The sequence below is a fragment of the Mollisia scopiformis genome, assembly GCF_001500285.1.
Source record: "Mollisia scopiformis unplaced genomic scaffold LY89scaffold_29, whole genome shotgun sequence".
Lineage (NCBI taxonomy): Eukaryota > Fungi > Ascomycota > Leotiomycetes > Helotiales > Mollisiaceae > Mollisia > Mollisia scopiformis.
In genome coordinates, this window is record NW_017263609.1 from 45,786 (window position 1) to 62,282 (window position 16,497).

The window sequence follows — 16,497 nt, forward strand, 5'->3', positions numbered from 1 at the left end:
TCTCAGCCCCTAAAATTATCACAACCCCTCCCTCCACCATCGCGTCCCGTCAAGCGGCCCGCCATCCACCCTCCTTACTACAGCAGTCTAGCCTAGTCGTCGGGAAAAAGAAAACTGCGCCTCTACCTCTCACATGTGGGATAATTCCAAATTCAAATAACCTGACTTCGACAAGTGAATGGGAAGCTAAAAATATCTTCACGGAGGAATATCTACCGGTGGCCCCTAAACTGGATTTTTGAGCCGTGGGGTGCATCTGTTTTCGATAGATTGATGTGTATTTCGTGCAGCAGATTGTGTTGTGTGACACTGCGTTGGTGTGGAACGAGATTGGTGGAGGCCAGGTATCTGTGATGTCGGGTTTGTACCTGTTTCCGGAAGCAGACCAGGATGGAATAGCAGCGACGGTAAGGAAGGGAAGAGGAAGGTGTTTGTACGGTGGAATGTGTTACGGAAGGTTTGGATTTTCTGTGTACGATATGGTGGCCAATGGGAGGGAGGAGCTCGTTTGTTGGCAGGTGGGTATTTTCCGTGCGAGGGGGATGGGAATCGTGGCTGTGTTCGGGAGGATTTGGAGATTCAGTGAGGCTCGATGCCGAGGTGTGTTGCGGTGTAAGGGTTTGTGATTCGGAGTTGCGGTTGTCGGGAGCTTTTCTCAGTCTCTGTTGTAAGGAGTACCCAGTGATCTTTAGTCCGCGAGTAGAAAGGGGGATGAAGTGGGTAGATAGGAATAGAAATGTTTGCATCGATCTGCGAACTGTTGATCGATAGTCTAGCTGATGAAATACAGAGTGATTATAGGAATTTGATTGATAACTCGATCCGCTGATCAAAAAGTATGATTGAACATGGAGTCAAAGTTCTACTATGTTGGCCTTCATCTTTGCTACGAAATACTGCTCCATTTGAGAATTAAAATTTGGGATTCGAATGTATTCACAAGGTACAAGAAAGAGAACAACTTGAAATGTTCATTGACGAATGATAGCAGGAGCGAATTAAGCGAGATGGAAAAGGGGGCGGGGCAGCGAGGGGCAACGAGCATGTCGGCGAGTCAAATACTAAATTATATGAACTGAAGATGGGCTGGCAGTCATCGAAACACAAATCAAACAGTCAATTTTGTGTGGTGCTTTGAAAACATGGTGCCTTCAAAATTCGAGGAGAGAGCTTGTTACAACCAGTGCTGGAAGATTCTGAAGATGTCGAGAAAGTCCCACTCTATCGTGAAGGCCAATTCAATCACAACGCCAAGCAATTGGTATCTCATGCGTGTCATAGCGTGACAGATCAACTGCTGCAGTTATTGGATATGACAGAACAACACCCATTGGCCCGTCAAATACGAGGACTTGATTGGGCTCCCATTTGCCAGAAGCTGAGAGCGAACTCGCACCTCGCACTTAATACTTCTTCTGGAAGTCTTGCACAATAAATCACTAAGGATCTACAGAACCGAAAGAGAATGGGCAATCGATCACCACCTTCTCAGTACAATCTTATGCAATAGCCGGGAATGGACCTCCACGAGCTCTGGGCTCTGAAGAACCGGGAGGGGAAGTGGCGCCACGTGATCGAGGGCCCGCAGCTGAGTTGGATTGTTCTCAGTAATAAAGGGGTCTGACCTCTGATTTCAACCATTTTGCCTGCATGAGCGGAAGTCCAAAGGGAGACCTTAGCGGCGGCAATTGGCGTTCACTAGCACCGAGACTGGCGGTGGAGAGAAACCTCCAGACGAAATAAATACCTCAAGAAAAACTACCCTCGATTCACAACAATACTGAATTGTCAATACTGAGCGCGTGCTCATGAGATTATACTCTTCAAGAGACCCAGATCTCAGCTCTCTAATGAATTAATTCTTCTATTTTCTAATATTTCTAAGAAATGGAATTGAGAATTGAAAAGAGTATGTTGCTCGAACCATCGCTTAATTAGTCCGGGTTTTTCTGTCCAGCGCGAGCGAGATTCATGTCAATGCGTGTACTGTAGCTCGGAACGATGATGGACCTAACGGGCTTAAAAGGCAATTTTGTTCTGGGCTGCAGCCCTTAAACTATTTTCTCACGTCAGACAATCTCGCACTGTAAGGCTATTCAATAGGATGGGTATCCGACATCATACTTATTCATATGCGACTCAGCATCTATGCCAAGACATAAATCAATCATCACACACTTAAATAATCATCTCGCTTTGCTAAACGAATATTGACTTCTGTCGGTAACCGTTGTTTTGGATCCTTCGTGAGGAAGTATGACTCCGGCATCACCCCTCATCGCGTCGCCCTCAGCATTGTCTAAAGCATACGACTTTATAATTATCGGAGGCGGAACAGCTGGATTGACTGTTGCTTCACGACTTTCAGAAGTAGCTGATTTCAATGTTCTCGTTCTCGAAGCTGGAGCAGATCACTCTTCGGATCCCAAAATCTTGACTCCTGGTCTGGCAGGAACACTTTACGATGACCCGAAATATGATTGGGAGTTCAAGACCGTCCCTCAGGTGAGTGAACCATCGGAAAGAGAGTTGACTTGATTTTTTGACGAGATCTAGAAAGAATTGAGAGGAAGACGTGTCTTTCACCCAAGAGGAAAGGTCCTTGGAGGTACAAGCGCACTCTTCCAAATGAAGGTCGTGTACAATTCTCCCAAAGCATGGGATACCTGGGCTGTTCTAGGAAATCCTTCCTGGAACTCTAGAGCCATGGAGCCATATCAGAGGAAATTCCACACCTCCCATGCTCCATCGCCTAATGTAGAGAAGTTGCATCAGCAATATTCACATCTCAATGAAGTGATAGAGGGAGATGATGGACCAATTCAAGTTAGCTTTGGTGGTGAAGGTTCTTACAATGATGTCGATGTAGACTTTTACAAAACCATGCAGACGATCACGAAGGAGATGGGTTGGAATGAGAAGACGATGGGAGGATCGGCGAGTCCTAATTCCATTGACCCGGCGACGAAGACGAGGAGTTGGGCTGTGTCCGCTTACCTGGGACCGGAGGTCCAAAAGAGAAAAAATATTCATATCGCTACTGAAGCATTGGTCGAGAAGATTTTGCTCGAGAAGTCGGACACAGGAGTATCTGTGACTGGTGTTAGATTCGCATCAGCAGGACAGACGTTCGAGGTGAAAGCCAAGAAAGAAGTGATTCTTTGCGCAGGAGCGTTTCATTCACCGTCGATTCTAGAGCTCTCTGGCATTGGAGACTCCGCGTTGCTTAAGAAGCATGGTATCAATGTATTCGTCGACAATCCGAACGTGGGCGAGAATCTTCAAGATCACGCGATGACCGGTGTTTCTTTCGAAGCTGCAGACGGAGTTCAGACCGCCGATGCTTTGGTGCGAGATCCCTCTATTATGCTAGGACTCATCAAGATGTATGAAGAGAGCAAGTCTGGTCCACTTAGTGGTTTCTTCAGAACTTGTGCATATGCACCTTCGTCACTCTTCGACCCAGCCTCAGCTGAAGAACTGCAAGCGATTCTCAAGAAGGCATCGAGTGATGCGAAGAACAAAGAGTTTGAGGATGCACTCATTGATCTTTTCAAGAGCGAGGATGGAGTCACTTGCCAATACATGCTCGTCAAGATCCAGTGCAGGGTCGTTGGCTACGACTCGATCTCCGCGATCATGGGTCGAGACAAAGGACCACCCAGAGAAGGAAATTACATCACCTTCATGTCATCTCAGAACCATCCTTTCTCGAAAGGCAACATTCACATTGCTTCCAGTTCTCCATACGACAAGCCTCTTGTCGATCCGAAATATTTGAGCCACCCACTTGACATGGAGATTGCGGCTCGACATGTTCAATTCTTGCAGAAGATAATCTCTACACCTCCACTGAGTCAGCATTTTAAGCCAAATGGCAAGAGATTACCGTATGGATTTGCTGATGGGAAAGAGCCGACCTTGGAAGAGGTGAAGGATATTGTGAGGGATAGTTTGATCACCCATCTTCATCCTATGGGAACTTGTGCTATGTTGCCCAAGGAGAAGGGAGGAGTGATTGATGAGAGACTGAGAGTCCATGGTGTCAAGGGCTTGAGGGTTTGTGATGCGAGTATCTTTCCTGTGGCCGCGAAGGGAAATCCGATTACGGCTGTTTACGCTGTTGCTGAGAGGGGTGCTGATTTGATTAAAGAAGATTGGTCTCGGGACTAGACAGGAGATCCAGAGAAAGAAAGATTTGGTGTTCAAGAATATTAGATGAATTGAGGACTCGTTCTCAGTTGGTTCCTGCTCTTAGCTTCTTTACCCCTGAAGCCTCACGCTTATTCTACCCAACAGTTGGTTTTCTGCCTCAGCGTGGTGTTGACGTAATGGGATCGATTGGAGATTATTATCAATTGATAAGACGAGTATCACACAGCGGAACGATTGAGCGCTACTCTACACAAATCGCCGCCCGTTCAAGACACTACACACCGCCTGCAAATAAGGCATGAGCCAGTGATCTCGAGCACGTGACAAGCGAATTGCTCTGAAATACGTGAGTCTCTGAGGATGTAACAGTAAAGAATTGACTGTGAAGCTATGACGCTGTAACTTCAGTCCCGAAAGGCTGATAGATACGAGGTAGTACAGCCTCTCGTCAAAGCTCTACACTTGGAGTCCATTTACCGTATATGGAAATTGAGGCCAAACTAGGGGACAGAACGAGACCTTAGTCAACAGCATCAGAACCGTGGAATGTGATTATTTGCAGAATTGCAGATGCTGTACTCTTGCGCTCTACCTAAACAAGAAGTCGTGTCAGCCACTGAAAAGCTTGGTGTCATGTGATGCGGGTATTTGTACAACGGAGGCTGTAGTCATCAGTTCGAATTGAGGGGAATCAGCAATAGGCTTCCTCACGATAGTTGCACAATTTCCCGTTGTGGTGTTGTGAATAATCTCCGCGATGCTGCTGAGTGTCAGTCGTCAAGCAAGAAGATCTTTGTGTCAGAAATGATCAGAAGTTGTATTCTTTCTGACGAGCTCGTCTTCGCCGAAATTTGCGCAAAGGCTATAGACAGTTTTCTGTCTGGGTATCGGGCCGTGTGAACTGTCCTTCATGAGCAGAAAGAGGAGTTTATGAGGATGTAGATAAATACCTGGCATCCCTTCACTTTTCAGAATCATCTTCCTCTCAGACAAGATCTCAACCACAGTAGAACAGCCTCTTCTGGCCGATTGATTCAAGCAACCAGTGCTCCCACAAGCCTCTTAGCAACCACTTACCAACCAAAATGCAGTTCAGCAAACTCGCAGCCATTACTTCTCTCTTGGCAGGTGTCATCGCAACTCCCATTGCAGGAGAAGCCACCAAGCTCGCCAAACGTAGCGAAGGTGTTCACCTCGTGAACTGTGGAAGCGAGTACTCCGTCGTCGTTGTAAAGTCCCCTCTCTCTTTCTCTTTCGAGCTTTCGCCACTAACAAAATTAAAAAGTATTGCCCCAACGACAGTGACTGCAACCACAGCCCACCATCCGGAGACGGATGTTTCATCTCCGGCATCGATACATGGGAAGGCTTCGAGCAAAGCTGCACTTTCTCTACTGGCACGACCTTCACTTGGAACATTGAGGCCTATGCTCAGTCTGAGCCTGATTATACCGAGGTTGGGTGAGTTTTGTTCTTCCTATCTTGTTTAAGGAGTGATGCTGACGAGGATTGAAACAGGACTGGAACCAACACTTATCATAACTTCGATATCTATAAAGATGATCAGCATGTGATGTATTATGATGGGAACGGATATGCGTGCAAGAGTATTTATTACTGTCTTGATGTAAGTTGATGGAAATCTGCGGGAACGAGGGCTAGCTAATGAGAGGATAGGCATAAGCTGAGACCTGCGAGGAGAATTCAACTTCTCCTAAGGACCGATGAAGGAAATTTAGGGTGTTGACAAATGACGAGGAGGACTTTATGGTCCTGATTGACTCCGTTTCTCTAAGCTGGACTTGCTTAAAGGTTGGATCATTATGCAGACATTTTTATTTTAATGAGATCTTCTCCTGACGCTGTGACTTGTGATGCGGAGAGATTGCATGTGTGATACAGACATCGCTGTTTTCATTCTCAGCGGCCTCTGGGTGTCTAAGGAGAACACCGTAAATTGAGTTGCCCTATGTTTATGTATCAATTAGCCAGTAAAATGCGCGACAAGCAGTGCCGTGCTTGATCGAAGGGAATCGTGGGAGGAAATCGATTCACGTGACTGAACTAAAGACAACTGAGTCTCAGAGCAACAGATCTCAAATTGAAAAATGAATTACGAGAGTCGTTTAACATTATGCATAAGAGGATCTATTAGCAATGGAGAAACTCTCAATGATTATAATCCTCAGCAAGTCCCGCACGACTGTTCGCCGTTGCTGGAGGCACTTGCCTCATTCAGATCTATATCCGTTCCGTTCTTTCCTTTCGCAGCACTTCGTCTGCTTACTTCTTTCTTTCCCAAGATTTAGCTTTTATAGTTCTTCTTCACCAACATCAATTCTAGTATTCACATTTGCAGCACCATTGCAGACATCCTCGTTCGCTCATTGCTACTTACATTTATCGAATTCCAAGTTCACATTCGCTGCACACCAACTCAATCGTCAAAATGAACCGTATCTTTAAGGACAAAACAGATGAATACGACTTTGTCCAAGGACTTGAGAGGGAGGTCTTTCTAGTGTCCAGGCGAGAGGATAAGGAAGTATGTACTTTTAATTCCTAGTATCGTTCTTGAATGTCAAGTAACAGGCCCAAGGTCATGGTATGCAGAGTCGTCAAAATTGCAAATACAGGACATCTTTCTGCTGTGAGAAAGGAGATGGAATTGTGGAAAGCTTTCCCAGAAGATGCCGAAAACATTGCAAAACGCACGAGTTGTTTCTACAATTCACGACTGATGGAATGCCAAATCTACATGACATATTATCCTGGCGGCAAACTTCAGGATCTGCTCGATCGAGCCAGGACAGAGGGGTTCGTATTATTTCCCCCCATCGCACTTCGCCTCGCGCTCGCAATTGCCAGAGGTGTGCAGTCATGCCATCGCAGTGGTATATTACACCAAGACATCAACTCAAATAACATTTTCATGGGATCTCACTGGGATTCGAGTTTGAATTTATTTTGCTGGAGAGTAGCAAACAAACAGAGGCTGGGAACACGACATAGATACCAATACCACAGTCTGATTCAGTACCTTCAGCAAGACATCAAATCGACCGTCCTTGGTGGTTTCCACAAATCCACTTTTATAACATCTAGCGACCAAACTTCTCCGCATGCAAGGGATCCTAACGGAGAGCCACCTCAGTGCACTTTGAACGCGCGCTTGTCACTGGAGTCTGAAATTTACCACCTTGGTGGCGTCTTCTTTGAACTTTTCATAGAAAATGAACTCACTCAAACGCAGAACCAATCTACACTGGGATTATCAGGCCTTGGCTCAATGTATCCCCAAGAACTCGTTCGGAAATGCAGGGAGACAGACCATAAATTGCGACCGACTATCGATGAAGTGATCGTGTCCATTAACGAAGCACTCGCAACTTTCAACGAAGGCTCATTTAGCACCATGGAAATGGAGTCCCACATTCACGATCAATATCCAGGCATTGAGTTGTGCCCAGTATAGTCGTCAATTGAACAAGGCAGCAGTTTCAAATTCAAATGGAGAGATCGTTTCACTCAGTAGCCAGCAGAGATCAGACAGAGATGGCAAACTTTTGCACGGGCGGCCTAGGAAGCTCCAGAAGATAGGTCATGATGCAGTCGAGACTCAGAGATCAGTGATGCTACAGATGTTTAAATTCCGCGTTTTCTCAGGTTGATAGTCAATAGAATGTCAAACAGCGTTGTTGTCAATTCATGAAGTTGCGCCACTTCTCGCTTGGCGCTCGGGATGACCCTCATGCGTTACCCCTCTTTGACGCTTGAAGAAGCAATATATCAACGCAACTATTCATTGCTGAAGCCTCGAGAAAATGACAGATAAGGGGACATATTGCAGATGTGGAAACAGAAAAGGCACTCGAGAGACGAAGGATGGCAAAACAACCCGTACAACAAGCCCAATCCTCAGCAAGCAACTCACCGCTGTGCCGCAACTCAGCCCACTAACCACGATGAGATTAGGCTTCCCAGTCACTATCGCGCCACTAAATGCACTGAAACGTGGGGTCCCGCTCGCGGGATTCACGCTATCGTACCCCGCCTCCGCATGACTCCACCCGGCGCTCGCACCATTTCCCCCTCTTCCTCGTGTGCTCTTCTTTGTTCTCTTCCTTCAACACTTTGCTCTTTTCCAAACTTCCAAACTTAGCATTGAGAACACACTTTCCAAAGTACAGCAAAACATTGCGTGGAAATCGCAACTTCAACCTTCCAACTTCAAACAAATCAAAACATCTCCACTCCAAAATGCCAGGAATGATCCCAGCATTCTACCTCGCTCTCTCAGCCGGCAACATCGCTGTCCTCACTTTCATGTACGGCAAATTGGGCGCACCAGCAGCTGCTGTTGCGGTCCCGGCTATAGCTGCGCAGAGACGACGTGTGGTGTCGAAGTTAGGGATGTTTAGGGAGATGACGAGCGTTAATGGGCCGTTTCCGAGGGGTGGGCATGCTGCTGGTTTGTGAATGGAAGCAGAGGAGCAATTTGAATACTTTTTGGGGTTTAGAAAGGCTAGGGAGAGGGATGGGTAGTACAGGATGGGACTGCATTGAAGGAGGGAAGCGCAATTGAAAGCGACATTCTCTGGGCTCGGAGTTGCGAGGATGGCGTTGGCTACGGATTCTGTTTCCTTCGCTCCTAGCAATGAATATGCTGGTCGCTCTATTTCTCTGGGAGTTTAGCTAAGCATGGGTTTGGGATTCGAATTGGGTGTTCTTTGCATTTCTGGTGTGATGGTATGAGGTGATTCGCGGGGTTTCAGGGCCAGTTCTCAGCTGAGGTGTGGAGCTTAGCATAGCGTCTAAGGGAAATGCTTGCATCTAGATGATTAGATGAGATAAAACACCATGAGTAGACAGAGGAAATAAATTGATGCATATGAAGCAGATTGGAGTGTAGTGTTGTCCCAGTAAAGATGTTGCTTCTCGTACCGTATCGCGCGATGCGTGGGGTGGGTACTGGGTAGCACGTGCGTGTCGATAGTTGAAGAATGTCCTTTTGGAAATTTTTGCCCTGTACTCGATACATCAGCCATCTTTCAAGTCTATATAAGAGACAGGTAAGTCTGATAATGAGTAGCTATTACATGTTGTTGCCAGGAGTAGGTTATCCGTGAGTGGTGGCAAGTCTAAGCATATGTGAATACGGAATTACCTATACCACTGATGAGAATGCTCGATTGTCAGAGTGGATTATGCAAGGCCAGACGACTCGCTCCTGGGATATTATCCTTCGGAGCAGAGAATGTTGTCTTTTCTTGCAGAGCCATTTCCTACGCTGAAGCCTGGGTTACGGAATAACAGAACTGCCCTGAGTATCGCCTATCCGAAGATCAATATTCTTTGCTACAAAGCAAGTTTGATGTGCAAGATATCAAAATCAGAAGGATTGAACTTCAATGGAGTTTGGGAGAGTGGGGGATGAACGACTAGCCGCCGCATTGCCGCCGGCCAGGAAGAGAACCTGCCATTCAGGAGGGCACAACTACGCCACCAACAATTCAATGTGTCCAGGCAGCAGGACCTGCTTCCAAAGTTCCTAACACTCATAAATCAGAATTAATACGATGCTGAATGTGGATTATGTGCTTAGTAAAGCATTTTTCTGGCTGCCCAGTTTTACACAAGAAGATTTTTGACATCGACACTCAGACAAACTTGTAAAGCCGTGCCAGATGGAACAAGAATTACCTTGGTCACGTTAGATCACTCCACATGGCTATCCAGTAGGATTAAGTAGTAAGCTCGGAATTTTGTTAGCTGGAGATGATGGAAACATATATGTTGCTTGCGCTAACAATAGAGCATATGCAATCGAAATTTCAATCAAGCCTGAATGCGTAGAGGGCATTGTCTCCCGAATTCGTACAGAAGAGTTCCTTGGTACCACCCGGCCTTGTTATGGCTTAGGCCCTTGTGGTGTTGGATACTTACCGCATCACCCGTCTCACGACCCAAGCCCATTTGACTGGAAATCGCCATCTGCTCTGTTAAGTCAACTCTGTAGCGGATCCAAAGCCTCTGCAAATGATGCTTACTTAAGAACAAACACTGGTCTTGAATCAATCAATGATCTGATGCATGGCCTCGACCTTGAAGTGTGGAATAGTACCTCCATTCCACTAGGTCGCATTTCTCGGACTTCAAACGTAGACCAGGGATGGACAAACAAACTCGACCTTGAGGGCTTTGAATACAAAGCAAGAGAGATTAAGATCAGGGAGCGCATTGCTGATAGAGTGTTTGATGGGTGAGGATCAAGGTGTACCTGTGAAGTCCCGTCGGATATCTAATTTCTTGGCAGAAATAATGGAATGCGCAATTCTCGAATGAGTAGAGCATTCTTCAGTACCATGAGCGTGGAACCGATGCCAGCCTGGTACACAACAATCTGGATGGCATCACCTGGTGTTGTCTTTCTCCCTTCCCTTGAGAATATCGACTGGGAGCACCCGACCGAAACAAACAGACGAATACAAGCACAAATTACGTCAAAGCATGCTCTAGAAAATCTGAGTATGAACAGAAGTGAATGCTCATGCGATGCACGCAGCTAGATACTCGGATAAAAGAAAATCAAGTTGGATCCAAGCACCAAGCGCTTTGAGAAGTGATTCGCAGGAAGTGTATGCACCAAAGATGGTGGTCTTGCAGGAGACTTCCTGTTGTTGCGAAGAAGTGATTGATGAGAAAAGAATGAAAGAATGAAGAGAAGATCATGTCGGGAAAGAGGAGGTCAACAAAGTCGGGAAAAGCCGGAGCTAATGCACGTGACGGAAAAGTGGAGCATGGCATTTTTCTCTCCAGACATATCAGACGACGCTTGTATCTACAGATCCCTCTTTAATCATTACTTTGACGACCACTTGGAGCCTCTCAATGCTTTATAAAGAAGCCCATGTTGCAATAGCGAATTGAAGAAATTACAGAGGAGACCGTCAGCCCTCCCAACCTGGAACCTACCACGAAGCTATGGTGCCAAACTTCATCTTGTCCTAGGGTTTATCTGCCGCGTACCTGCTAATCTGAATCTTCGATTTGTCCATTCTCTTCTTGCTTTTTGCATGCAATGCGTATAACTTCCAAGTACTCATTCGTCCCCGGTTTCTTTCTCAATGCAAGGCATCGAAGAAGACCCTGCTGCAGCTCAGCTGCTATGTGCTTAATCACCTGCTTTGGAAGAGTAGGTCATGCTTCAAATGAGACGATCGAGATCGCATTCCCTGAATGTTTTCTAGAGGCTTTGTAGCGGTCCCGGATTTTGAGGAGAATTGGGCGCCAAGCTCAAGCCAGGCTTGATGTGGATCAACACGGGCTCGAGACTTTCTCCTCTTCAACTTTCTTGACTTCTAACTGTTATCAGCTGTTTGTTGGAATGTCTTTTTCACTCTACAGTACTATTATAACATCGACCTGCTGTCATCGGATCTAAGACTTACCCGGCAACACCATGTCTTGGCTCACGACAACATACTCCATCAGCTCAGCATCTAGTCGTCAATACTCTAAGCTCTCGAGACATCCAGCACGAGTCTTTCCCCGCATGTACCAGGATCTATTTTTTGTATGTGGCTTGCAGCAGGCTCCGCAGTTCTCAAGCCCATGAGAGGACCAGCAAGCGTTCGTGGCTAGAATCATCGCCACATCCACAACCACCCTTGCACAACAACTGAATGTACAAAGAGACGCTTTGAGTCCGCGACACGAAGGATGCTCACTCTAGTCCTCAGCTATTGGATCCAATTCACCTTTGTGTGGGTCAAGGTAAGGCTGAAAGCTTCAACGCATATGCCAAGGTGGATGCGGAATGGTCAGATTCCATTTCAAACACCACCAGCACCTGGGACACCATTTGCGGCAAATTCCTCGAACCATAGAAAGAAAGTTTTGGCTGAGTCGTTGGCTCCCTTTTACGATGCTTCCTCTCCAAAGGCATAATCCCATTCGGGGGCTGGATCCAGACAACCAAATTCTGTAAGAGGGTCTCCCGATTGGAAGCAAGCTTGCAAATTTCGCGAGTAGCTGAAGAGGATTTTCAATCACCACGTCTCTATCTCAGCCGTAAGTGGTTGGCAATGATCCCATGGTCTTGCTGGAGTACCAAGACTCAAGATACAAGTGATTGGAATGTCGTGTCCCGGCAAACTATACACAGGGCCTTGTCCTTGCAAAGTTGTTCTCGCTAACATTGCTTCCTTCGAGCAAAGTTGTGATTGCGGCGAAAGATCTGAACGGACTTCAAGCTATTCGGTTTGTTTCTCTATGGTCAGAATAAGCTGACATAAACTTTTAGACGTACACTCAGTTGATCACTCCGTCTCAGTACAGAGAGGCATCGATTGAGTAGCCAAGGTACGCCAGAAGAGTTCACTTTGCAGCACTATAAATATGTTTTCCAGACTGACACAACATATGCAGGAAATGCATTCTTCGCTATATCCTTCGCCGCGTGGTCACAATCTCCATCAGAAGTGATTACGGCCTGGCCGAGAACCAACCCCTCAATTCAATCGCGGGGAAGACCCAGACCCTCAAGCTGAATTCGTTTCAATTCACCGATTTAAGGCTGAGCCGATCTCCACCAAGCACTACGCTTAGTGTATGCACAGGCAGCGGGGCACGAGCTTGGCTTTTTTGGTCAAAATAAGCCGAACAGCGGCTTCACAAGCTACAGTAAGGTAATCACAAACGACAGCTCACGAACCTCACTCATATTCCATGACAAATGCATCATGGTCCTATCTGTGCATCAGCGATATGCCCAGATAAAAGAAAAAGGAATTGGACTCCACAAACGCACATACAGCATGCACGGCCGATAACACATGGAAGAAATCCATCTATGTCATCAAACGTTCTCAATCTACGTATCAACGGCGATCCCATCAGATCATGAGCAATGCCAAGGAAGGTGCTTCCATCACATGCATGGTTTACCTTCTTCCTGCAATTAATCAACCCGTCCCCCTTATCGTCCAGTCACACTCGCTGCAGCACAACCACTCAATCAAGGTTCGCACTAGCTCGAAGGTTCAATGGTGTGCTGATTCGATACCGAAACAATAGCGCCTTGGAGCCCAGCTTGGGCCGCTGAGGAGGCGCGGTGCCAATCCAAGTACCGCGTACGAACTGCGCGTGTGATTTGTTGCGAGTGGTTTTGACAGCATAAGAGATGTTACTAGCTTCGTCTTGGGTGTTGTCTTAGGTGTGCACCCGGAGGTAATTAAGTGGTGCACGGTGGTGGCTCAGATTGAATGGCACGGCCGGGGAAGTGATGGGGTTGGCTGGGGTTGCGGTGGTATGCGAGCTTGTGTGGTTTACTCATGACGTTTTTGGTGGAGCGGATCTGCGGGGTAAAGCAGGGTTGGGCAGGGTCCTGACGATCGAGTCTCTTGGCGAGACGAGTCGATAGTCCATCACATTTGAGCTGACTAGAAGATAGGAGAGAGGTATATATATACTTCCCTCCTTTGCCTCGGCCAGAGGCCAACATCTTGAAAGGTCTTAAGAACTACAAAGTCAACTTACACCAAAACAATCTTACAACATCACACAAAATGTCTGCACGATCACCAACATCCCCCAGTATCAAGTTCTCAGAGCCGAATCTGGGTAAGTTCTATCCTCACTCCTTTGAGTCGTAAAGATAAATCCACAACAATTGGCTAACATTTCAAAGTTCGTATCCCAACAGGCGAACCCGACCTTGACGCTCTCGACGACGAGAAGAACCACGCTCAAGACTGGAACGTCACCACCTCCCCCAAAGACAGCTGGGCCAACAAAGAACGCCGACGCTCCACCGTCTGGGCCCAAGTCGACGACGTCGATGTCACCGCCAACAACCCCAAACGGATGTCTGCCAGCGGCGCTCCCCGTCGCGGCTCCATCCTCTCAGTTTGGTCGACTGGAAAGGACAAGCATGGGAGACACACATTAGTCCACGATGATCACGATGGCTCCGACCTCGAGGACGAGAGCGCCATCGCCAAAGAAGAGAGCGAGAAGGCTGAGAGCGAGGTCGGCGACCCAGATATCCTGAAAATGTTGAATAGAGATAAGAGAGGAAGTAATGCTGGTAGTGACCGAAGAGGCAGCATCCTAAGCCTGTGGAGTCAAGGCAAGGACGAAAATGGTCGGTCCGTCATGCTTCATGACGATGAGGAGTGGAAAGTCTGAAAATCTTCTTTTCTTGGGGAGTGTATGATGGATGGGATGTTATGACTTTTTCAGCGTCGATACCATGGACTGATGTATGAAAAATATCTATTAGAGATATCGCGAGGAATTGTACGAATCAAGAATGGAATATTATTCATAACCATCCCTTCTCCTATTCTCATCCGTGACAATTATTTCTCCAGGTGAGTTTGTCGTCGCATTGGTTGTCGCTTACTTCGGTGAAGGTTGTTCGATTGATAGCCACTCTTCACTTTGAGCGATTTTTGAGGCATATACAGCTCGTACATCCACTTTAAGGCAGCCCTCCATTTCGAGTTGTGGTCATGGCCCACGTGGGTCGTGCCAAGTGCGTTCGCCACACTTGGCGGGTCTTGGGACACCACACCTTACTTGCATCATAATTCACATCTCGATGCATCCCTCGCGACGGTCTTCCAGCGAATCTGCAGGAGGGGAATGCAGCGATGGTCGATAGCTCTTTCGGGAGTTCCGGAGGATTGAGAGAACGCAGAAGGATTCCGATGCAAAGCGAAATGTTGCGTGCTCGCTCCTGATTGGCTGAGCGCAAGTGTATCTAAAAGGTAGGAATAAGATCTGCTTAGGCGCGAGGCAAGCTGTCGTTATCTGCCTACTCGAGTATGTTATTATGTCAAGTTCGCTCTCGATCTTATTTTGGGAAAGTTCGACACTGTTCGCAGTCTGAAGCGCTTGTAAGGCTAAATCGGATGCGGACACTTACTCCCATGTTCCTACCTCCGTTCTTCTTGAACTTCTGTTTCTTGTTATATTCAATTTTACTCATCCTCAAATCCCCATTGATGTTCTGACGTTCTGGAATTCCGAAGCTTGAAGCTTGTGCGTCCACAACCGTCATCGTGCCTCGCATGATGACGAAGTCTCACTTCCAGAAAAAGCAATGGATGTCAACCAATCATGGGCCACAAATTGTATTCTTTTTGCATGAGCTGGTATTGGATTTTGCACTCCCAAATTCGCCAACCACCCTTGAGCGTTCGACTTAAAGACCTCATTTTGGCCTCCAACTCATTGGAAGTTTAGATTCTGGTGGGGAAAAGATCGCTTTCCTCATTTTTTGCTTTGTACACTTCACGACAGCATGTTCCGTTTTTGGTCAAAACATCATATATCTCGACCAAATTGCCTCAGAGATTGCGCATAAGCAAGTACGTTGACTCAGTCAGGGGCTCGGCAAAGCAGATATCCACTCCCCTGAGTTAAGCGAGAAGCCTTTTTCGACGTCCTGTCGAATTTTCGGTTAAGTTCCATGCTATATACATGCTAGATACATAGCGGCAGCAGGTCAAGGTATATTGGTCTATCATAATGTCCTTTCTTTTGCTTGAGTGTTACTTTCAATCTGTAACGCTGGGAAGTTCTTTGTCTCAATGTTGATGCAGCGGCAGCAACCACTTCTTCAATCGACGCTTTTACAGTTCGACCTTAGTAACGATCAACACTATCGACGCTTCCGTACCTAGCGCTACCTCTCTTTTATCTATGCCTCACAAGTTTTTCCTCGCAATGACGAAACAGTGGCCCACAGAACGGGATTCCGAAAAAGGTCAAACCGGCCAACACCCTAGCATGACAACGCCCGAGCTCCACGAACTATACATGTGTCAACTGATCGTCGTACAGGCATGTCAACAACCTGGCTATGTTCGCCGATATGAAGACTCGGGTTAGTTTCGGCTTCTGGGGGACAAGACGCACAGCCTCAACGTCTCGATCTGCTTGAACCAATGAACCAAGTGGCAGGAATAAATCTCCGCACTGCTCATTGCTAGATCTTCCATTCTATCGCTCAAAAGAATCGAATTACAAGTGATACCTACAGCCCTGTTCACATGTGATCAGGGATGCTTCTGGCCTCCTGCATACTTCGTCACCGGGGTATCAGTTGTAAAAACAGGGGTCAGTTCTTTTGAGTAGACTTTACCTAAGGAAGTAACGATTCACCGATTTATCAGATCTTATTGGAGAATTTTCACCTGCCATCGAAGAAGTCTCTCGAAGGCTTGGCACAACTGATACCCCGAGTACTAAAGTATTTTGCAGGAACAAACATGTATCGTCTTCAATATGCAGACAGCGAATACACGCGCAGGAGTCAAGATTAGATTTACT

At 46.8% G+C, this 16,497-nt stretch overlaps 5 protein-coding genes across 5 annotated transcripts; 4 read left to right on the top strand and 1 right to left on the bottom strand.

The window, feature by feature from the left end:
• Positions 1-4: 4 nt before the first annotated feature.
• On the bottom strand, positions 5-1,099 carry LY89DRAFT_690269 (uncharacterized protein). The gene has a single exon (XM_018216064.1). It carries the CDS (start codon positions 744-746, stop codon positions 213-215), a length of 534 nt encoding a protein of 177 aa, XP_018063565.1. The 5' UTR covers positions 747-1,099; the 3' UTR covers positions 5-212.
• Positions 1,100-2,160: 1,061 nt separating this feature from the next.
• On the top strand, positions 2,161-4,210 carry LY89DRAFT_628233 (alcohol oxidase). The gene is made up of 2 exons (XM_018211179.1): positions 2,161-2,505; positions 2,557-4,210. The coding sequence occupies exons 1-2, from the start codon at positions 2,257-2,259 to the stop codon at positions 4,171-4,173; spliced, it is 1,866 nt and encodes a 621-aa protein (XP_018063566.1). The 5' UTR covers positions 2,161-2,256; the 3' UTR covers positions 4,174-4,210.
• A 986-nt stretch (positions 4,211-5,196) lies between these two features.
• LY89DRAFT_788118 (uncharacterized protein) lies at positions 5,197-7,663 on the top strand. Its single transcript, XM_018223136.1, has 4 exons — positions 5,197-5,384; positions 5,441-5,616; positions 5,674-5,782; positions 7,409-7,663. Exons 1-4 carry the CDS (start codon positions 5,241-5,243, stop codon positions 7,628-7,630), a joined length of 651 nt encoding a protein of 216 aa, XP_018063567.1. The 5' UTR covers positions 5,197-5,240; the 3' UTR covers positions 7,631-7,663.
• A 583-nt stretch (positions 7,664-8,246) lies between these two features.
• Positions 8,247-9,036, top strand: LY89DRAFT_690272 (uncharacterized protein). The gene has a single exon (XM_018216065.1). It carries the CDS (start codon positions 8,416-8,418, stop codon positions 8,632-8,634), a length of 219 nt encoding a protein of 72 aa, XP_018063568.1. The 5' UTR covers positions 8,247-8,415; the 3' UTR covers positions 8,635-9,036.
• Positions 9,037-13,902: 4,866 nt separating this feature from the next.
• On the top strand, positions 13,903-14,346 carry LY89DRAFT_598339 (uncharacterized protein; the record flags this gene model as incomplete). Its single annotated transcript, XM_018210035.1, has 2 exons — positions 13,903-14,106; positions 14,188-14,346. Coding segments are annotated over 2 exons (363 nt in total), but the record flags the coding sequence as incomplete, so codon positions are not given.
• Positions 14,347-16,497: the final 2,151 nt, after the last annotated feature.

Coding starts and splice junctions, on each gene's coding strand:
- LY89DRAFT_690269 (XM_018216064.1), bottom strand. CDS start 746: ATGCAAACATTTCTATTCCTATCTACCCACTTCATCCCCCTTTCTACT.
- LY89DRAFT_628233 (XM_018211179.1), top strand. CDS start 2,257: ATGACTCCGGCATCACCCCTCATCGCGTCGCCCTCAGCATTGTCTAAA. Junction 2,506..2,556: donor AGTTCAAGACCGTCCCTCAG/GTGAGTGAACCA, acceptor GACGAGATCTAG/AAAGAATTGAGAGGAAGACG.
- LY89DRAFT_788118 (XM_018223136.1), top strand. CDS start 5,241: ATGCAGTTCAGCAAACTCGCAGCCATTACTTCTCTCTTGGCAGGTGTC. Junction 5,385..5,440: donor GCGAGTACTCCGTCGTCGTT/GTAAAGTCCCCT, acceptor AAAATTAAAAAG/TATTGCCCCAACGACAGTGA. Junction 5,617..5,673: donor CCTGATTATACCGAGGTTGG/GTGAGTTTTGTT, acceptor GGATTGAAACAG/GACTGGAACCAACACTTATC.
- LY89DRAFT_690272 (XM_018216065.1), top strand. CDS start 8,416: ATGCCAGGAATGATCCCAGCATTCTACCTCGCTCTCTCAGCCGGCAAC.